The sequence below is a fragment of the Aptenodytes patagonicus genome, chromosome 16, assembly GCF_965638725.1.
Source record: "Aptenodytes patagonicus chromosome 16, bAptPat1.pri.cur, whole genome shotgun sequence".
NCBI classification, from domain to species: domain Eukaryota; kingdom Metazoa; phylum Chordata; class Aves; order Sphenisciformes; family Spheniscidae; genus Aptenodytes; species Aptenodytes patagonicus.
Genome location: NC_134964.1, coordinates 13,708,937 through 13,731,127, shown reverse-complemented (window position 1 = coordinate 13,731,127; position 22,191 = coordinate 13,708,937). Strand labels below are relative to the sequence as shown.

The window sequence follows — 22,191 nt, the reverse complement described above, 5'->3', positions numbered from 1 at the left end:
TTTCTTCATAGCAGGGGTGTTCCATCCCCCTGATCATTTTCGTGGCCCCCTTCTGGACCCGCTCCAACAGGTCCGTGTCTTTCTTATGCCGAGGGCTCCAGAGCTGGATGCAGTGCTTCAGGTGGGGTCTCACCAGAGCAGAGCAGAGGGGCAGAATCCCCTCCCTCGACCTGCTGGCCACGTTGCTTTGGATGCAGCCCAGGATACGATTGGCCTTCTGGGCTGCGAGCGCACATTGCTGGCTCATGTCCAGCTTTTCATCCACCAGTACCCCCAAGTCCTTCTCGGCAGGGCTGCTCTCAATCCCTTCATCCCCCAGCCTGTGTTGATACCGGGGGTTGCCCCGACCCAAGTGCAGGACCTTGCGCTTGGCCTTGTTGAACCTCATGAGGTTCACACAGGCCCACTTCTCCAGCTTGTCCAGGTCCCTCTGGATGGCAGCCCGTCCCTCTGGCGTCTCGACCACACTACTCAGCCTGGTGTCATCTGCAAACTTGCTGAGGGTGCACTTGATCCCACTGTCTATGTCATTGATGAAGATATTAAACAGTAGCGGTCCCAATACGGACCCCTGCGGGACACCACTTGTCACCGATCTCCATCCGGACATTGAGCTGTTGACCACTACCCTCTGGATGCGACCATCTAACCAATTCCTCACCCACCAGACAGTCCACCTATCAAATCCATACCTCTCCAGTCTAGAGAGAAGGATGTGAGGGACCATGTCAAAGGCCTTACAGCAGTCCAGATAGATGACATCTGTAGCCCTTCCCATGTCCACTGATGTAGTCACTCCATCAATATATATATTGATATATAAATAAATACAAGCCTGATATGACAGCAGAGACCTTGAGAGGTGCACACAAAGGATGCTGTGTAGAGAAGTACAGTCATGGGATGATAAGAGATGGGGCAGAGACTTGGCCCTGGAGACTCCACAGCCACAAACAATTCACGAGTGGTCAAATAAAGAAATACAGTACTGAAGACGTCACCCGTGAAAACCAGTTTGTCCAGAGACCAAGTATCCAATGTATGTAAAAATGCAAGAGAGATGTAACGTGGAGCCACACAATGGGAAAAAGGGAGCATCTTGTGGTACGACTGACTTCATTACAGAGCCAGTTTTTCTTGCATAGATATGAGAGGTGAGCAGTAGGTGTTTAACGGCAATGTACTGTTATCCAGCAATCCTTCAGGAACAGAGGTCAGTTTTTCACTATTTCTTTCCTGCTGCTAGTAACAACTCACTAGAACCTACTGAAGATCACTGTGCCAAGCAACCCATCTGCCTAGCCCCTCTCATGACATTTTTGCACAAGCATCTCCTTTACATTAGTTAACCCCACTCCCTTTAAACCACCTCCTGCTGCAGAGCGTGCACATGCCCCTTCTATGCTTCCATTATATGCAAAACACCACCAGCACAGGGATTTAGGGGAAGACTCAAGGAAACTGCCACGCTTTTCACACATGTTCCCCTGTGAAAAATGGAGGGGCGGTAAGAGACCCCAAACACAAAGGGAGGTCTCGGTCCCAGGAGGCTGCACACTGGCATGGCAGGGAGAAACCCTACATGGCATGATACACAATCCTGGCATTTCGGTGACTGCTGCTGACAGAGATCCCCCACACCGCCAGAAGAGACGGGTCTCCAGGCCAAGTCCTGTTCCTGGCAGAGGCTACCGCACACATCAATTTGAACCACTCCTCTACTCAGTGGTCAGTTAAGTAAAATGGGTCTTAAATAAATACACCCTCTCTCTCCCTTAGGCCCATGATCAACCTGCTGCATTTTTACCTTTGAAATATTGTCTCTTTCCCATTCCTTTTGGAAGACAGATATGGCTGAAAAACATGTGTTATGAGTCTTTTCAGTCCCTGAAGATTCAATTCAGAATTAAAAGTCATCTTTTCTCCACAGGGTATCTTAAGTGCTTGGGAGTAATCAAGGGAAGCACAAATAGACTTTAAAGAGGCAAACAAAGTATCCTCCCGGATCAGCTGCTCCATTTCTTAGTCACCTTCCCACCAGGTCTTCTACATCAGTATTTTCAAGAAACACAGAACAGAGAGGAATGGACTCTAATACAGAAGAGGCAGCAAGACAGGCAGGACAATTCCACCACCACCACCCCTCGTCAAGGAAAATATTCAGATTATTTCTGACTTGTTCAAAAAGGAAAAAAAGTACTTCCCCAATGGAAGTAAGGTAAATAAGAACTTGGGGACTTACAGCACGTGAGGGGGCATTAAAAAAAGCTGCACAGGCCTGCACTTCTAAACACCGTCTCCATTAGCAGTACTTGCTGCTAGTTTCTGTTTGTTACCAGTTAACAGGCACTTGTCCACTACAGATTGACCCTCTTGAATGGCCAGTGTTGGGCCACTGAGACACATAATGAGATGGTATTTCAATGTTGCTTTTATCACAAGAGCGGATAAATATAATTTACCACCTTCTATATCCTAATGCACTGTATTGCACAAGTCATCCTCCAAACAACTGCATCAGAAGTTCCAAAAGGAGATGATTTTCCCTAGTAAAGGTCACGATTAAAAAAAGGAAAGACACACACTCATCTGGAGCAGGGAGGCTCAGAGCACTAAGCGAATACAGTCTCAACAAGATAAATCTCATAGAAACACAGAAGTGCTGGTTGGAAGGGAGCTCCAGATGTCTCCAGTCCAGCTTCCCACAGGACTATCACCAGCAGGTCAAGCCATGGCCTGTCTTTTTTCAAAACAAACTGGTGCACAGCCAGCCCGACAAAGAAATGCAGAGCTAGCAGGTACCAAAAGTCAGCTCTGTAAGGAAAGTTTTGAAAATAAATTACCTCCAGGGTTGTGGGGAAAAATAAAAGGTGAGGAAAGGCTCTTTAGAAACAATGCTGACACTTGCAACCACTCCATGAAAGTAAAATCATTATTGCCAGGGTGCCACTTATCACAGACACTAATATTATTGATAACACCTTGGATTTGACACATCCTCTAAATGATAGAAGACTTAAAGTGTGAAATTTTCTTTGGAAGCCTACTTCTAACTTCTAAAAAACTAACTTCCTTTTCAGCTGTTGAGTTTAATTCTACTAAGACACTTTTTAAAACTCCCACTGTGAACTGATACAGAAAAATTCTTGCTGATCCTTTAAAACAGAACAAAAACCCTTCTTTAAGCTATCTAGTATTTGAGAGGCAGGGGAAAAAAAAATTAAAAAATTGTATCTTGGAACTTCAGGAATCTTCCTTCCTTGACAGAGCTTTATCAGAAGAGTGCAGTCTTAGACATACTCTATCAAAGTAACCTTCCCGATACCCTCAGGAGGTCACCATAGTATATATAGGACAAATATAAAATCTTTATTTTCAAATGCTGCACTGCATAAGATTTATCTGATTGACAGCCCTACGCATGGACACAGACCCCCTTCATCCTCCCCACTTCACTATTCAGCATAGCACAATCAGGCTGACTATGCATAAAATCATTTAGACCAGAAGAAGAAATCTATTTGCAACTCATTACTCATTTCCTTGTAAGTTAACAGTGTTCACCAGGAAAAATCACCATGAAAAAAACATTTCATTTCTGCATTCAAAGGAAGAAGAGATCAGGCACGCTACAGGGACTGGTCCCATGCATGGAAGCTGCTGATGCTTTCAGTGCTCTTCACCTTCTTAACCTTGATAAAGAAGTACTCTTAAGGCTCTCCTGCTTATGATATTGTAACTGCCTCTCCCAGAAGGCAAAACAGTGCAGAAAAAAAGAAGGCAGAGGTCCTCTGAGAATGCCATGGCCCACATGGCTTTTCATCAAGTAATCGTCCTCCTGCAGTGACCATCCTTCACTGATGTCTTGCCAAGAGATACCAATTAATTTTACCAGTGATACACATGTTCTTCTGAAATGAAAAGTGTTTTCCACTTTTTCCTCCCAAGAATGTTTCAGAGAAGTCCCAAATTTCATTCTGTAGCCTAGATCTCGCTGCAAATAATATCCATGGGGAAGGCTCTATAGAGATTTTTGATAATGGTATTTTGCAGAAGTATGGTTGCCTTTCGTATTTGGAAGAAAGGAGGCATGCGGTGACAGGATGTTACACTTGTATGCTTCTGCTTTAACTCCAATGCCTGATTACAGCCAAACCCACAGGTGATGTTCACGTCAACCTTTGAAGACCTTGTGTTTTAGGATCTGTATTTTCTCATGTGTGCAGCAATAGAAGCAGAAATCTCAGTGCTCCTCTTATTCTGGCCATAATAGTCCACGAAGTCACCATCTGGCCCGAGGAGGTACATTATTATTGTGTGATCCACCTGTAAGAGAGCACATCGTGGCTTGGTAAAAAAGATCATAGAATCATAGAATACCAGGTTGGAAGGGACCTCGAGGATCATCTGGTCCAGCCTTTCTTGGCAAAAGCACGGCCTAGACAAGATGGCCCAGCACCCTGTCCAGACGAATCTTAGAAGTGTCCAATGTTGGGGAATCCACCACTTCCCTGGGGAGATTATTCCAATGGATGATTGCTCTCATCGTGAAAATTTTCCTCTTGTGTCCAATCAGAATCTCCCCAGGACTAACTTATACCCACTACCCCCCATCTTTTCCATGTGACTCCTTATAAAAAGGGAGTCTCCATCTTCTTTATAGCCACCCTTTAAATACTGGAACATCCTGCACATCTCTCAAAGTCAGCAGCAAGAGCATCCCGTTCAGCCTTTGGCTCAGCTGTCTGACAAGACTTCTCACCAAGAAACTAAAGCAAGATAAGGAAAACCTCAGCATCACCTCAGCAACCTCTTCTTGTTTTACCCAAGAAAATAAATAGAGAAAACTAGTTGCATACTCAGAACGTGTGAAGGAGTATTTAAAGCAGACAAGTCTTCCCTAAGCTGCTGACACCCTTCCTGCAGCACAGACAAGGCTGGGGCAAACCTGCGGGCTAATGGTCTTTCCCCCTCACTTTTCCCAGTTTCCCTCTACTTCTCATGATGCCTCATGACCCCCACAAGGTATTCAAGCTCATGCTGCTAATATGATGTAAATCCAATATAAACAGAGGTATTTCATTAAACCAAGTTCACTGTCAGTGCAAACAATGGGACCAAGAGCATCACTGGGACACGGGAGCTGCAGATAGAGGAGCTGGCACAGAGGGAAATATGTGTGCTGGGAGGGGGCTCCCTCTGCTGTCCAAATTGAAATAACCTTAAACAATGTTCAAACAATTACTTGAACGTTCAAGGTATTCCAATTTGACTTATATAAAAATTAACTCCACTGTAAGTTTATTTAAAATGCCACTGCGAGTACTGTCTGCATGTAACCGTGACAACATCTTTATGAGCACACACACAAAATACTGAAAATGGAGGCGATGAATCTGTGATCGCTCAAATGACTATATCATCTCACTGCCACTGGAGAAAAAGAACTGAAATGTATTTATGCACTGAGAGTACAACTGTGTTTGAAATTAAGAAATCACATAAACATTTCCAGTACCACAAGCTAAAAGGATGCATTAAACTTAATGGCATTTCTGTCATTGAAAGAATGTTTCTCAAAATTTTATTGAAGTGAGTTTAATTCAAATATTTTACTCTAGTTTCAAATTTTCAAGATAAGATCACAAAATCAAGTTGTAGGATTCCTTTTTTTAAGGAATCTGAATCACAATTTAGATCCTTCAACTGGAAACTAGCAAAAAAAAAAAAAGAAAAAGAAAAAAAACAAACCAGGTAGCCTGCTCAGAGCATCTTAACTCCCCGGCCTATGAAAGATTAAATACAGTCAGGATGGAGTGCAGTTTGTGTGCAAAAGGCCACTGTTTTTCAAGCTGTGCCTGAAGCCTGCACTGTTGCCACTGTACGCACATAAGATCATCATTTGAGTTTCAATGCAATCTTGTAAACCACAGAATAAAACAAGTAAATTGGATATTCTGGTAGTGAGAATTATAAAATTGAGATTATTAAATAGGAACTAGTAATACTTGAAAAATTCAAACTTGAAAAATTCAAAGAGATGTTTAGAAATTATAATTTCTAAATGCTCATCTCAACGTTCTTTTCAAGTCAAAACAAGCATCAAAGTTTAACTGGCTGCAGTGGACCTCTTCCTCTTCCCCACCTCCCAGCAGCCTGCAGAGGAAACAGAACCCGCTCCTGCACAAGTATCAGTCTCAATCACCAACTGGCACGACAGGTCCATGCAAGACATAATGAGGAAAAAAAACCCTTACTGGAAGAAATGACAGAGTAGTAATTACCTGCATAAGTCTCAGGTAGGCACAAAACCAGCCTCAAGCTCTCCATCCCAGGTCTGCTGTTGCTGCTAGCCTCCTTCCATTTTGTTCCAGAGACCTGTGTCCTCTGGCCTTCCTGCCCTGAACACAGAGAGCTCACTGCCTCTCAAAACCAAGAGCCTATGACAAATCCTGAAGAGATGCAGGTATGCTCTTCCTCCTTGGCACCACATCTGGGGCTCCCAGGCTGCTCTCCTGCTCCCAATTCACTGGCCTTTCTTCCTCGCTGCCCTTCCCTTCTCTCAGACTCACAACCCTAGCACAGACCAGCGGCATTCTCCCTGGATCCCTTCTCCTACTTCATTACATCTGTAGTCACATTCTCCAGTTCAGTTTCACCCTCCAGCCTTCATTGAAGATGCTGTCATCTACAGTTATTTTCCTTGGCCGAACCCCTGTACTTTCCCTTCACGGCCATGCCAGAATCCAGGTGTGGTTTGCTAGAATCCATGTGTGGTTTACTTCATAAGGAGCAGCAGTCCTTCAGCTTTTCTGGCCTCTTTCCACCATCTCTCCTCAACTTCAGTTCATTCATTTAGTGTCAGATTCCACTGATTTTTTCTTTCCCTCTCCTGAGCAGGCATCCTTTGCCAATCCTGTTCCTACAACCTATTCTTGCATTTCCACCAGCCCCCTTTTATAAATCTGATTTTAAGCAGTATCTTTAGATCAATTTCAGATTGAGGCTAGATTGATTTAAATTGGTGTTGAATTTCTCCAGCAAGCTTCTCTCCTCCATTCAAATACGGTATCTTAGACACAGACTTCTGTAGCTATTGAGTTGCCACTTTAAGCGAAAAAGAGTTCTTGATCTCCCACTTCACACCCCTTTTAGTAACGTAGAGCAGTGCACATCACCAGTGTGATTCCATCTTCTCTTTACTGAGATCATGTGCTGCTCCTGCCGTTTCTTTCTATGCACCACTTTTTTGTTCCACCAATCTTTTTGTCCATGTGGATAATTTATTTGCTGCAGTCAGGTGTTTTTTAAAAACAGATTAAGAATAGACAATACTGGATTAGACCAAAACCAATCTGTCTCAGCATCCTACCTCAAATAGTGGCCAACAATGACTGCTTTAAAGAAGAGTATAAAACCAGCTCCAAAAATATGCTATCTTCCTCTATTAGCTCCCAGTTCCCAAACATTTTTAGCTCACAGGCTTCCTGAACTAGGTAAGATCTCTGTGCATTTCATAATCCTCAACAGATTGTTTTTTCCCAAAGACTAACAAGTCTCCCTGTGGACTCCCATAAACTTCTACCATTTGCATCTGTAGCAAGGGATTCCACTTCTCACATGCCCATTGCAACAAGAACCATCACCATTCCTTTTGAACCTGTTTTTAGTTTTCTCTGATACCCTTAGTTCTTGTAATGAAGAAAAAAAATGAAGATCATACAACGTGTATCCTCACTTGTCATATGACTTGTACCTACTTTACTCTTCCAGTCTGCTCAGGATGTGGCAAGTCAGGAAGGCCTTGGTAGCAGCTCTGAGCCCTATAACCAGTCCTATTCACTTCCAGAGAGTAAGATTTGACTGCCCAGTTTAGCCTCACTTAAACCTCAGTTTCCCCCTTCACACTATTACTCTACGTATTTTATTTCCCCTTAATTTAGCATTAACTTGCTCTCTCTTCCAGGTCATTTGACACAGGAGGAAGATCCCCATAGTATCTGCAGGCAGACTTTGCATCATCCAAGTCTCTTGCCAGGAAGACCCTGCTCCTTGGTGTCAGTTTGGCAGGGAATGAGTTGTTACTCACTTTTACCTCTCATTTCTCCCTCTTCCTATTACCTTAATTCCCCAGTTCCATTTTCACTTTGGAGCACGTAGGAAAACAGCCAGACAGAAACATTACACAACAGAAAAAAGTTCAAATTACTGCCAGGCTTGCCAGCTCATATGCTATTCTGTATGCAGGCCTGGGATTGCACATTTTTAGAACACGTTTCAGTGAGGTTCTGAGCTTGTAAGAGGGCACCTTGATTCTGACCGAGACCTCTAAAACACAGCTTAACACATCGGTGCAACAGGGCTCTGTCACGTAGGACTTCAGCATAGATTGCAATAGCTGCCTTCCGATTTTAAAATCTATATGCTGCTCTTATCCAAAGTCTTTCATCAGGCAAAGGCCCTACATTTACTTACTATGTAATCATTGTCTTCATCTTTGGGACCTTCACTGTAATACACGCGGTAAGCTTTGGCCACTTGGTCAATCTGTGCCTTGGTACCAGTCAATCCAATCAGCTTCGGAGAAAATTCTAGATAGAAAGAAGACATTTAGACATTTTAGTGAAAAGAATCCCATCAAGAGTCTCCTTTTCAGTGCTCTATATTACATGCTATATGACATTGAGGAAGAAAACAGTAATACCTTTAACATATCTGGCAACGGCTTCTTCGTTGTCCCTCTCAGGATCAATGGTGATGAAGAGTGGGGTCAGATTAGGCAAAGATGGAATTCTATCTGTGACATTAATAATTATTATTTTTCTTAGAAAACTAAAAATCATTTCTCACCTCCCTTCAAACAAGCTCACAGCCAAGCTACCGTAACATCAATCCAAGCCCACCCTAAGTGACAAAAAAGGCCTTTTTGTGCAGCTTAATTTATGTAATTTGTGAATGAAGCAAACACCACAAAAATCCAACGCTCTCTGCTTGTGCTGGGTGCAGCTACACTTCCAGCCTCTCAGCTGGAGACCCTGCCCTCCTTAGGAGAGATGACAAATTGGCTCTGATGCAGAAAATGCCACGGCGTGGGCATGATGCACGTATCAAAGCACAATGGTCGATACAACAAAAGTATGCCTGTGATGGTGGGGCGGGAGGATAGGTGAAGACACAATTGGTGTCACAATAGGCGAGGCTCTTTCCCTCATGTTCCAGCCATAGCCCTAATTATATTTTCTTCACTTTAGTCCGCCCTCTCACTTGCTTGGTTACTATTATCCCTGCACCGTAACTCTTCAGGGCCTGCAGGCTGAGGAAACCACCTCTATCACACAGCCTTCCCCCAACCTCCATTCCACAGCACAGTCACTCTCAGAAGAGACTCTCACAGAGATTTGTTCTCAGAATGAATAAAATAAAGGGAAAAAAAACCCTAATATACCCCACGACCACTTCTTGGCAAAAATACAATGCAATGGCACCATTCCCTGCCACCATCATGTTTTATTACCAAGTCCCCTGCTGCGGAAAGATCAGTGTTGTCATGCTCTAAATATCAGATCCTAGCGGTAGGCAGATTGATATATGTATCACTTAGCAATTAATTCAACTACTGAATAATAGTCAACAGCATTTTCTAAAAAAGATCATCAGTTATTACCATTTGCGATATTTTACCACAATAAACCTGGGCATCCCGTAAAAAACACCACTCCGCCAACCGAATTCCCATACCAATTTCATCTACCACTTCAATCATTTTCTCCAGTTCATCAGGACAGATGTCAGGGCAGTGTGTGAAGCCGAAGTAGATCAGCACCCACTGGCCAATGTAGTCCTTGCTGGTCTTGGGCTGTCCCTCATGGCTGACGAGTGAGAAGGGCCCTCCTAGCAGCGGTTTCCCAATGCCTCGGTTTCGTTCCTTCTCCAGCTCTACAAAAAACAAGAGGGGATCAAACACATCCATGCCACAATCCACACTGCTTCCCGGGTGAGCCTCAGAAGCAGTCGAGAGTCAGGCAACCTCGCAGAGTCACAGCCCAGGGTGTTGAAACGTCAAGATCTACCAACGCCCATCGTGGACAAGACTTCCAAAAAGCATTCCATTTTGGGCAAAATCAAATATATCACTAAGCTCCTTTGAAACATAATAATCTCCTTCATTGTAATCCGATTTTATTTTTATTTTAAAAAAAAAAGAAACGAAAAAAAAAGGAGAAAGACAGGTGCCTGGCTTGGTGTGAAACAGAAAAATTAGCATCCTTTGCAAATTGAACATATCCTAAAAGCTGTAATATCTCTGATTTTCAACATTAAAACATGAAAATGAAACATGTCGGCAGTTACTGCAGGACAGGGAAAGGCACGCATACCCTACACAGAGGAAAACCAACGTGCACAGAAAACCCCACCTCCGTGTCTGTGCTGCATTGACTGGCAGCAGCGTGCATAATCAAATGCAACTGTTCCGATAGCAAAAGCATATTTAAGAATTTTAAAACGCTTAACCTTTAAGTTTTTTTGAATTTTTGAAAATTTTCTGTGGCACTTACATACACACAGGCACGAAGTGGCACTGTGCGAAGCATGACGTGATTCAGCAGGATGCTGAAGTGGGTAATATACATCTGAACACAAAAAATACATCATCTGAATACAAAACACGACACTCCTGCTGCTCCTCCCGCCCGGCCGCACGCTGGCAGCCCAGGCCGGGTCCCGCCGAGGCAGCGCGGCCTCCCCTGAGGCGGGAAGGGTCCCGTCCCTGCCCCCCGCACTCACCCTCCTCCTTCCGCCGCTTGACCTTCTTCATGGCGGCCAGCAGCCCCCCGCACAGCACGAAGGTGGCCGCCAGCGACCGCCACGACACCAGCTGCTGAGGAGAAGCCGTTTAGTGATCGAAAAGGGGGGGGGGCGGCGCGGCGCGGCCCGTCCCGCTGCCCCGGGCTCCCCCGCTGAGGAGGGACGCGGTTCCCTCACTCACCCTCCTCTGCGCGCCGGTCCGCGGGCCGCTGCCCGGCGGCAGGCGGGACAGCGGGCGGCTGCCGGGCGCGGGCAGCGCCGAAAGGCGGCCGGTGAGGGGCCGGGCGGCGCTGCCCGCGCCCGGCAGCCGCCAGTACAGCGCCGCCCGCCAACAGCGCAGCGCTACCGCCGCCATCTTGTCGCCCGCTCTTCCGTGCCCGCCCCTTCCGCCCCCCCCCACCCGGGAGCGGCCGCCATGGAGGCGGCGCCGCTCTTCTCCTTCGGTGTCATCGCGGACATCCAGTACGCGGACGCGGAGGACGGCTACGACTTCGGCGGGTACCGGCGGCGGTATTACCGGCAGAGCCTTAACCTGCTGCGGGACGCTGTGGAAGCGTGGGCCACCGAGAGGCCGCCGCTCGCCTTTGTGCTGCAGCTGGGTGACAGCATCGATGGCCTCAACGCCCGCAGCGGCGAGGCCGAGGGCGCCTTGGAGCAGGTGCTGGTAGTGCTGGGGCGGCTGCCGGTGCCGGTGCATCATGCGTGGGGCAACCACGAGTTCTATAACTTTAGCCGAGCCCGCCTGGTGCACACCGGCCTCAACAGCCGTCCTGCCGGGGCCGGGGCCGGGGCCGGGGACTGCCAGGCCTATCACTTCAGCCCGGCCACACGGTTCCGCGTTGTCGTGCTCGACGCCTACGACCTGAGCATCCTGGGCAGGGAGCCGGACAGCCCCCGCTACCGGGAGTCCCTGCGGCTGCTGCAGGAGAAGAACCCCAACGACAACCTCAACAGCCCCGCAGGTACCCCCTGGCTCGACCCTTTGGCAGGGAGCACGGGCGGCTGAACCTCTGCCTCCCAGAGCAGTAAGGCAGCTCCCGGGGCTGACATCTCGTTGCTGGGGGGCTGAGACATGTGCCCCATTTCTGCCCACCTCATCCACCTCCCTGCTGTCAGCTGGGTCTCTAGGCGGGCACAGGAGATGCTCCCCCATACCCATCATGCTGCTCTGGTGCTTTTGGGATGGGTTTATGTTGTGCTGTGTGCCCTGCGGTATCAGAACAAAAGGCAGCTGTTGGTGCAGCTGCTATTGCAGAGCACTGAGTGATGCTCACCCTATCCCATGTGGGGGGGAGACCCAAGAGTAGAAATCCTGTGCATGCAGCATGACCAAAACCCCAAAAAACACAAATAATTTTGTCTTGTTTGTCCAAGGAGGCTGGCGTTTTGATCCAAGAGATGCAAAAAAAAAGGTTAAAAGAGTAAATCATCTATCGTAAGCAGACTTGCATAAGGCAAGCACATAGGGGAGCCACAAGAGGTGTATGCATCTATGCCTAACCTTCTTCTTCACTGCAGGACTCGAAGAACCTCGGTTTGTAGAGTTTAACGGAGGATTTAGCCAAGCCCAGCTGGACTGGTTCAATGAAGTCCTCAAGTTCTCTGATGAACACCAAGAAAAAGTTGTAGTTATGGGTAGGTGGATGTGGGGGATATATGGGGATATATGCAAAAAAAGTTATGTAGCCAATGTATGTTAGCTGAGGAAAACACGTAGCAGCTTTGTAGCTCCACTGAGGTACACATGTAACCTGTGAAGTAGAAGAGCAACCAAGTCTCACACTCGGGTGAGCTTTCTGTATACACTTAGATGTCTGAACTTCCCAGCAATGAAGGCAGAGTTTGGTTACACTTAAAGTAGCTCTCCTGCTTCTTTCCCTCTCAACTGCAGGTCATCTGCCCATTCATCCAGATGCTTCAGACAGAGTTTGCCTAGCCTGGAATTACGAAGATGCCCTTTCAGTCATACATTCCCATCAGTGCGTGGTCTGCTTTCTTGCAGGGCACCTGCACGATGGTGGCTATTGTTTAGATTCTCACGGAGTTCATCATCTGACTTTGGAGGGGGTTATTGAAACTCCACCAGAAAGCAATGCCTTTGGAACTATTTATGTTTATGAAGATAAAATGATACTAAAGGGAAGGGGCAGAATTTCAGAGAGAGTTATGCATTTCTGAAAATGGTAAGCAAATACAAATTCCTCTTCTTCAGGAAGTACTCGAACAAAAAAGCAGGGCATTCAGCTTATTATTTGCTTGTAGAAAGATGTGCATGGCTGATCCTTATAGCTTTAACTCAAACATTTTTCTCTTGGATACAGAATTTTAGAAATTATGTTTCTGTAAAAAAAACAGACCTAGTTTCTTCGTGGAGAATAGAGAAGGCCAGTAACCATGTTTGAAATAAATATATTTATACTTGAATGCAGAATGTTGACTTGAAACGCCCAATCCTGACCGGATTGTTACTTACTGTGAAAAAATGCAAACCATATTATGAATATTGTAAAAAAAAAGCCACTTTTTTGTACCAATCAGAATTAAAGCATGCAGAATTATACCTGCCCAGCCACATTTCAATTTTTTTTTTTTCTTTTAACATCATAGTCAGTAATGTCTCATATCAGACAGAATTAGTCCACCCTGGAGCCTAATGCAGTCTTCTTAACATTGCTTTAAAAGACTAAAGTAATCTTTAAAAAAAGCTAAGCCCAAGGAAAACGGAGACCATCTACGCTACATCATGTAATGCTGCAGATACACCCACTGGGATCTACGTGTGCACAGCTGTATTAGCCTGCAGCAGTACTGAGTGAAGAAGCCCTGATGTGGAAGGATCTAAAGCATGTTGCTGTGCTGCATCTGGACCTGTTCTGGCTCTCTCCCAGCCAGCTTGTGTGTCCAGTGTATTCACCTGTGCTTCCTTCTGCAGGATTAGTAGCGGTGGATCGTGCTTACTGTTGCTGGGCTGCTGTGTGGGTTCTGCTTTCCAGGAACAGAAATTCTGTGAGAAGCAGAGTTGTAATAGTGACCACGTCTGCTGGTGGCAGTCTTGAGTACACATCTCGCAGAAAATAAAAGATATGGAAGCTTTCATTGAATTTTCTTTAGAAAAATAGTATTTATTACTCTGCAAAACCAGTAATTTTCAGTTAAAGGTAATAGGAAAAATATTTCTTCAGATATATTCTACGTATGATTTTAGTGTAGGAACAGAAATACAGACTGCTCCATTTTTCAATTAGTCTCAGTGGACTATCCAGGCAGATATCTGGAAGTTTTATGGCTGCAAATAGTCATTTATTGAAACAAACAACTCTCCAACAATGGTTGTGATCCAGGGATGCCAGGATGTCTTGAATATACCATTATAACACACATTAGATCAACAGTACTTTGAAAATGTGTGAAGAAGCCAGCTGAACAACAGTTTCCATAGAAAAATTCTCCACTCAGATTTGACAGTGTTCCTCAATTTTTTTAACAAATCTCAAACCGCACTGCTGGAAGCAGCCAGGCATTCTTGGGTCCTATCGAACTGATACCAACCTTTCATAAAGAACCAAAAGCAAAGGGAAGTAAGGTCAGAATATTTATTTTATACTTTCTCCCACCCAATTAAATCACTGTTTTACAGTGCGTTGGCCAAGATGCTCGCATCTCTTTGTTCACATAAATGTACAGCCACGAAATAAAGGGGAAGAGGGCGACCACGATTGCAGCGATCAAGCGAACTCCACCCAGTGGACTCCTATAAATAAGCAAATGCAACAGAGCTACTTCAAATCAGACTACTACGAAACATTCACACCTGGCTGCAGTTGGAAAAACAGCAGAGAGCCTTTGGCCACCTTAATGTAGCTGCTGTGGATGCATCAGCAGAGTCCTTTACTGGAGAGGCACTACATGCCAGCAGAAAAAGTTTTTCTGCCATCTCAGGCTACATAAACCAGGTGAAAAAAAAAAGCACCCTGCTTGCCCAGAGCATCTGTGACACGTTTTCCCAGCACAAAGGTACTGTTTGGCAGATTGGGATTTTTCATGCTCCTAGCTAACAGGAATTTAGCAAAACTGCTGCAGCACAGTCCTCTGAAGAGGCTGGAGGGGAAAAGCGTGGAGCCACTGCAGCCAGGCAGCCACCCAGAGCCTTCTGCCAGCTCTGCCTGCATCACCCGCCTGCTCCGGTGGACGCAGCGGACACCAGTACAGAGACCCTCACTGGAAAGTTCTGTAAATTAGGAGCAATGGCAGAAACGGCTTTGCAGTTCATTAGCATTATGTCATGGCTAACACTCACTAGCCTGATCCACAGAAGGGGCGCGCTGTCCTTGCGCAAAGGGAGAATGTCCCCTGCCCATTATGGCAGGGGGAGCAGAAAAAATGTTTCCTGTAGCTTTACTTTCGCCCCACAGACTTTTATCTGTGCAAGATCCTACAGGCTGTAGCACCAGCTACTACTTGCTTAGGTGTCTGAGAAGGTTCAGACAGTGACATGAAGCAGAAAAACAAGCAGCCAAAATCAACTATGTGTTTTCAAGAAGCTAGTCACTAAATGTGAACATATGAATAGATAAAAGAAAAAAAAAAAAGGAAACAAAACTTACTTTGCTGAACTGCGACAAAGACTCATCCATATTGTAATAATCACCAGACCAAACAACTCTCTAAAAAGCCAAACAAAAAACAGGTCAGAAAATAATACAAGCAGGTGTTTAATTTTAAAAAACACAAATTTTGCCTCCAAAACAGTAGTGTCTGCTCCTTTGGAGAAGTTCAATATATTTCACTAGGATTATAATTATAAAGGTATTTACACGGAGTAACTTTGCTTCCCACCACAAATCTATAAACACACGTGACCCAGCTATACAGCTGCAGAAATTCCTGCTAAGCTTCTATTCCACAGCACATTTCCCTCATTAACACAGAGCAAAGCAGCATCCCGGTATTCCAGACAGTAAACAGCCGCAGTAGCTGCCAGTGCTTCACCTCAGTACTGTGCAAGCACCTCCTTTAGGCAACAACCAAACGTCCAGGTGAGAAATCCTCCCTCCCCCTCAATCCCTGGCAGTTCAGAGGACTCGGCAGCCCGTGTCAGATAAACATGCATATGGTATCACCTCAAGAGTTTTTAAAACATTAATTCCCATTCCTACAGCTCCAGCAAGAGAACACAAAGTTGTTACGCTGTGCTAGGGCCCTGGTCTTTGAAAGCCAGAACTGCCCCCAGTTAAATCTAACTGCCACAATCAGACAAGCAATCACGACTGTTCGCTCTCCCTTTAGCTGTTTTGTCCAACAAATTGCTGGTTTGGAGCACTATGGTTTGTGCTCCTCCTTGGTTTGATTCCCCTGGACCAACAGCACTCACTGCAGCAGCCCAGCAAATAAAGTTTAGCAAGGTGACCACCAGAAGGAGATGGCCTGGCACACTGAATTCGTGCAGGGGAAAATAAAAATCACTGCTTACCTGCCTTCCTCTTGGTGCAAAATGTTTCCTTGAGCATACGCAAACAAAGAGCAAGCCAAGGCAATGGTCCCAACAATACAACCAGCAGAATGAAGGTCACAGAGGCTCCTCCAAAAACCATTATCTGAGGGAAAAAACAGACCGCCAGCAACTGCAACGTAGCATGAAGTAAACCCTATAAATCAAAAAGCAACTGAGTCGCTAAAAAAGATGCCTCCAGCAAACACACATCTTAGGCAGGAAGATGGAATTAATACCAGCATCTTTATGACTAGGGAAATCTGCTAAAAAGTACTGTTGAAAATAAACACTAGTGGGTTTGGGGCTTGCTTTCCTAGGAATACAACTTCCTGGCAGCAGCACCTCAATGAAAACGGTTTCCTATTCTCTCCAGCAAACAAAATGGGCTCCAGCACTCAACATGCATGGAAAAAAATCACAAGGCGGATAACAAATGAAAGCTCTCTTAAGCAGGAGGAATGGCCTTTCCGGAGCTCACAGCCATAACCAGACGCTCAGCAGGACCCCAGAGGACCACCGGAGTCCAGGGGAGCAAGCCCCAGCTCCCAGCCAGCCATCAGGGCTACCGAGCGACCAGCACACTGCAGGGAGCATCTTCCCTCGCACTCCCTGATAAGCCTCTGCCCGAGCTTTTGCCTGTGATGATGAGCAACGCTGATGACATCTCTGCCTGGGGACTAGTGTTTTTAAACAGAGAAATGCAGACAATGTGAAACATCTGAACGGGCCCACAGATTCTTGTGGTTTTCCATGTCCATTCCCAGGGGCTCGGGGGGGAGAGGCGAGCAAATGACACGGGCAGTTCTCGCTGATCTCAGCCATGTCAACAGTTAAAAGCTAAAAGCAGTCTTTTCTGGGCACTGACCCCTCCAGCCAAGCATTAAAGATGATGAGCTGCCAAAATTCAAGAGCTCAGCGCGACCCAACGGTGTAATCAATTCCCCATTTGGCTGAACTTACTGCAGCTCAGTTGAGGCAGAATCTGGGTCTTCCACAGACTTGAATGGCAAATATCCCTTGGTGAGTTTACATAAATGTCCAGTTATACAATAGTTGTGCTATTTTAATCTTTACTTTCCACAGATCTTGGCACAAGCCACAAAAACCTACTTGTGAGTTTAACATGCAGATTCTCTTGGCCAGCCAAATGCCATTATGTTGAAGCTACACCTATCACGCAAATAAACCTCCCCTGAGATGTTCAAAACCACAGGCAACCAACCCCCATGGGTTCTGGCTTTATGAATGCTGCCACTTTATATGCCTAAGGTAGCCAGAACGCCGAGAGACTGCAACGGTGTGATTTGTGACAACAGCATGCACTCTTGAAGATTTTCTTTTTTTGGCATAAGTGTGGTTTTGGTTTATGCAGAGTAAGTATTCATCCAGAAAAGATACAGTCACCTTATGAATATAAAATGTTATTTTAAAATTATTTCTACTTGATGAAAATACAAAAAATGAACTATTTTCTGGAGTCACGGACCAAATCTGATCTGACTGATTCTCTCAACACGTGATGTGGCATTAGCCCCCTTAGCGTACGCCCTTGGAAACGCAGCCACTGCAGTGAAGCCTCTAAACGTCCCCATCACTGCCCACGTGCTTTGTGGGGTAGCTGCAGTACTTGATACCGAACAAGACCTTTAGCTCTTTCAAAGGACTGTGCAGAGCTCCGCTGCTCTTGTATGAGGTAGATAAGCAAAAACGCAGCTTTACAACAAGGAAACAAAGTGAATTAATGTGCTAACGTCAACACCAGAGCCAGCTTCAGAGCATGCTCCCTGGCTTGTGCCGGGGCTTTGAGCCCTGAAATCCACTCAGGCTTTGAGCGCTGGAATCAGGGTGCAAAGGTAAGACCATCCCAGTAGCAGGGCTCCTCCGTTCACCTGCAGCACATCCAACTATGAGTACTAAACCAATGACCACCTTTCGTAGAAGCAGGTCCCACAGCTTTTTGCCCTCAAAAGGTAGTAGGCCATGTTTCCATGTGGCCTGATCTTAATCTGTGATTCAATTAAAAAAAAAAAAAAAAACCTTTCAGGGGCAAAAGTTGAGCAGAGACTCTATTTTGCACACCAATATCATACCTGTAATTGAAGGGTTAATGCTGACAAGCAGCGTCAGGGCAGCTGGCACTAAGTAGACAACCTGTTAATGAAACATAAATCTACTCTGCAGCAAAACTTAGCAAGATAAGGAAGCAGAAGCGCCCATCCACACCAGCGCTTCTCCCCTTCACAGCAGTATGTCAGATGCGCAGAACAGCTGCCAACCCCTCTCCCTCTGGCATGCCCTGGCACTGCTAGTGCTCATCTTCACCACCACCACCCAAAATCCTGGATCATCAGCTGAGTGCCAGCCCTTGTTCCTCAGCTTCTGGGTTACCGAGTCCTCGCTGCCCAACCAGCCTGCTGCAGAGCCCCTTGCACTGCACCTTGATCCCCCAGGGAAAGCCCCTACGGGGGACACCCCCTCTCTGGGTCCCCCAAACCCTCCACCTGCGCTGGGTGGCTCCCCTGGGAGCAGGAGCACCCTTTGCTGCCGCAGCCCAGCCCTGCTGCTGTCAGCTGGGCTCACCCGCACAAGGGATGTCCCCCTGCACAAGGGACGTGCGGGGAACAGCCCCTGCCCACCCAGCAGCTCCTGTCACACACAGAGACGTTCCCCCTTGCCCCTCAGCTCCAAGCCCTGCGCACGCCGGGCCAGGGCCACTGGGCTGTTCAGGTGCCCGAGAAAGGGCTGGCAAAGCGGACAGAGAAGAGGGTTTCTCTCTAGATTTCCCCTCGAGACCGAGGAAGCCGTGCCGAGTTGAGCGGCGACAGAAGGCAGCCAAGCTGGTGATTCAAGGCAAGCAGAGGTGGCGATGGAGACAGGAGGTCGCCCGGTCAGGGGGTCTCGGGCGCAGGGCAGGAGGAACGAGAGCGGTTTGGTGTGTTCCGCACAGGGAACCAATGCTTTGCAGGGGGCAGGTGCAAATCTGGGGTGAAATGAGGAAGATCCTGGAAGCACGGTCGGATTTCAGCCGTCGCTGCCGTAGAGAGATTGTTTTCCCGGCGCCCGCTTGCTCTTCAGCTAAAAGCAGGGAGCAGGTTTCCTCCGGCGGCCCCGGTTCGGACCAGGCGCCGGGCGGATGGGCGCAGCGGAGCGGGCCTGGGGCCACCGGGGACCCCCTCGGGGGAGGCGCCGGCAGGCGGAGCCGCAGGAGAAGGGCCGCCCCCGGCGCCCGCCCCCGGCGCCCGCCCCGCTCCAGCTGCCCGGCGGGAAGGGCAGCCCGTACTCACTGTCCACAGCCCGGCGTCGGGGTCGTTCACCTGCAGCGGGGAGGCGCGCACTGAGGCCCTGCAGCCGCCGCCCCGACCGGCGCCGCGCCCCGCGGGAGGGGGCCGGAGGGGAGCGGAGCGGAGCGGGGCGGGGCCGCCTGCCGCCCCCAGCCCGGGCGGCCCCGCCCTCACCTGCACGGCGGCCGCCAGCCCGAAGAAGGCGGCCATGAGGAGGTTGCAGAGCCGCCACAGCCGCCCCGCCATGGCCGCCTCCGCCTCCGCCGGGGCGGGGCGCGGCCGCGGGGGCGGGGCCGCGGGGGGCGGGGCCGCGGGGGCGGGGCGCCGCAGGCAGGGGTGGGGCCGGGGGGCCGGGGCCGGTCAGCGTGGCTTATTCCTGGTTACTGATTTTTTAGGGAGGATTGGAAAACGCTTGTTTTCAAAATCGAGCCAAAATCCAGAGCTGTGCGGCGCTCGTTACAACGTGCGTGTTCCAGTAGTCACAGGACAGCCAGGGTTCTCCCGTCTTCCACCGGCTGTGTCGCTGAACGCGAGCCGGTCTGCACATAAACACGTCATCCATCAGCGAGCTCCTGTGGCAGATAAGTCCAAGTACATCCTGGGCTCCGTGCAGAGAAGCGTGACCAGCACATTGCAGGGGGTTGTTACTCCCTCTTTGATCCGGTGCTGGTGTACCTGCAACTGTCGGTCCTGTCCAGGGTCCCCAGTGAGGAAGAATGAGGAAGACCTGGACTGTGGTCCTGCAGACGGTGGCCAGGATGGTCAGGAGTCCAGAGAACATGGCCTTTGTTCAGCAGAAGTGGGCAAAGAGGAAGCAAAATCCAGTAATAACATGTAACAGCCTGTGGGGTGGCCGCAGAGATGACAGAGCCGTATTTTCCTTGCTGGCATCAGATGATATACCAAAGGGCAGGGAAACGTCCTCATCAGGAGGGCCGTGCAGCCTGCAATAGGTGACCCAGACAGGCTGTGTGATCTCCATCCTTGGAGATTTCCAAGGCTTACCTAGACAAAGCCGTGGCTCACCTGGTCTGGTATTTTGACAGCCTTGCTTCAGTTGGGCTGTTGGACTCAAGACCTCCAGCCATGCCTTCATAGCAACATTTCCATTTTTCTGTGATAACTCATGTACCTGAAAGAGAATTAGATCTTTGTCTCAGTGAATACACGTGAACAAACTTGTACTGTAAAACTGGCAAGTACTTATGCAAAAGCATAAACCCCTCGAGAGGGGCCCTGCAGTCCCTGCCTGAGCTGTTGTCAGATCACCCATCTCCAGCTCAGCCGCAGCCTTGCCTCTGCCCATGGGGCCTGTTGATCCAGTCCTTGACCCATGGGCTGACTTCCCAGCTTGACCTCAGACCTGCCTCATCACCATGGATCTCAGTGGCCATCACTGGGCTATGTCTGATGCTGGTTACCCCCACCAGGCCTGACCCTGACCCATAGGTTGACTTCCCAGCTTGACCTCAGGCTTGCCTTGTCTCCATGAATTTGGCTGGTGATCTGGGCTCTCGGTTGGATCTGGCTGCAGTCCCTGGCTCTGCCCTGCTTGCCCCGCGCCAGGGCGGTGGGACAGGCATTGCCCATGCCCCGTTGGCTGTGGTGTCCCTCCTGGCGCCTGTCCCTTAGGGAGCAGCCGGCCCTCGCTGTTCCCTGACAAGCTCCTTGACCCAGTTCAGTACGCATGTGCTGGTAGCTGGGGAGGGCAGGGGAGGGCTGGAGTGCAGAGCCCTCGCGCAGAGTGGTTGAGGTTGAGACGGCTGTGGAGCTGCACCGTCGGTCACCACAGTGGGCTGACGGGTGCTGGGGCATGACTGAGCTCAGAGAGTTCCCAGGGAGGGGTTGGGAACAGCCGTGGCTGGCAGTATAGCTACAGATCGAACCGCTAGTGGTGACGCTGCCAGGCAGGGACTAACTATTACTGCTCTTCTGAGGGATACCTCCGAGGTCAGGGAGGACTATGCAAGACTAGATATTCATTTTTCAGCATAGACAAGGCAAAATAAGGAACTACTGCAAATCCTGCAGCCTGTGTCAAAACTATGAACAGTGAGATTTCCACTGAGTTTCTGTCCAGCCTGTCCTCATAGTCAAGAACCGTCCTGTTTAGTTGCAAAGGACATTGTGAACCCACCTTTACATCCCACCTACGTGTGAGAGGGATTCGTGTTTGTTATAGTTAACTTTGGCGGTAGGTATCTGGTAGGTCTTTTTTCTCTACCGTAGAATAACTAAGCTGACTGAGAGCTGGCATGGCAGAAGAGAAGGAACCGTCTCCAGAAAGGCCTCCTGTTACACAGCAAGAGTGAGCACCAACTCCAAGGATCCCCAGTGAGCTTGTCACAAGCGTCTTCTGCCTCCCAAGGGCCATGAACAGATGTGGCACTGGGTGTCACAGCTATGCCAGGGCTTGGAAATTTGGTGATGTTGAAGAACCATGCGTGTAGGGGAGGAACAGTGAGTCAGGGATAAGAGGAGACTTCTTTCTTTTCCTTGCCAAGAAATTGGGATTGAAATGGAAATTTTTGTAATGACTCAATGGTGTAGGATTAGTTTTGTATTTAAGAAAAGATTCAGTCTTTTTGTGTTGTTTGGAGAACAATAAGGCTA

At 47.9% G+C, this 22,191-nt stretch overlaps 3 protein-coding genes across 4 annotated transcripts; 1 reads left to right on the top strand and 2 right to left on the bottom strand.

Annotated features, from left to right (window-relative positions):
- Nucleotides 1–3,348: 3,348 nt before the first annotated feature.
- SCO1 (synthesis of cytochrome C oxidase 1) lies at nt 3,349–11,273 on the bottom strand. Its single transcript, XM_076354034.1, is given in 7 exon segments — nt 3,349–4,326; nt 8,476–8,591; nt 8,705–8,797; nt 9,739–9,936; nt 10,786–10,876; nt 10,988–11,200; nt 11,203–11,273. Coding segments are annotated over 7 exon segments (903 nt in total). The 5' UTR covers nt 11,266–11,273; the 3' UTR covers nt 3,349–4,197.
- Nucleotides 11,222–13,903, top strand: ADPRM (ADP-ribose/CDP-alcohol diphosphatase, manganese dependent). The gene is made up of 3 exons (XM_076354037.1): nt 11,222–11,768; nt 12,325–12,441; nt 12,698–13,903. The coding sequence occupies exons 1-3, from the start codon at nt 11,222–11,224 to the stop codon at nt 12,982–12,984; spliced, it is 951 nt and encodes a 316-aa protein (XP_076210152.1). The 3' UTR covers nt 12,985–13,903.
- A 482-nt stretch (nt 13,904–14,385) lies between these two features.
- Nucleotides 14,386–19,831, bottom strand: TMEM220 (transmembrane protein 220). Of its 2 annotated transcripts, none has more exons than XM_076354035.1 (6): nt 19,753–19,831; nt 19,582–19,611; nt 18,388–18,448; nt 16,277–16,451; nt 15,411–15,470; nt 14,386–14,557 (listed from the first exon to the last, which is right to left on the bottom strand). In XM_076354035.1, exons 1-6 carry the CDS (start codon nt 19,822–19,824, stop codon nt 14,425–14,427), a joined length of 531 nt encoding a protein of 176 aa, XP_076210150.1. In that variant the 5' UTR covers nt 19,825–19,831; the 3' UTR covers nt 14,386–14,424. The 2 variants fall into 2 exon arrangements, with proteins under 2 accessions (XP_076210150.1, XP_076210151.1); XM_076354036.1 differs by having other exon boundaries at nt 16,277–16,400.
- Nucleotides 19,832–22,191: the final 2,360 nt, after the last annotated feature.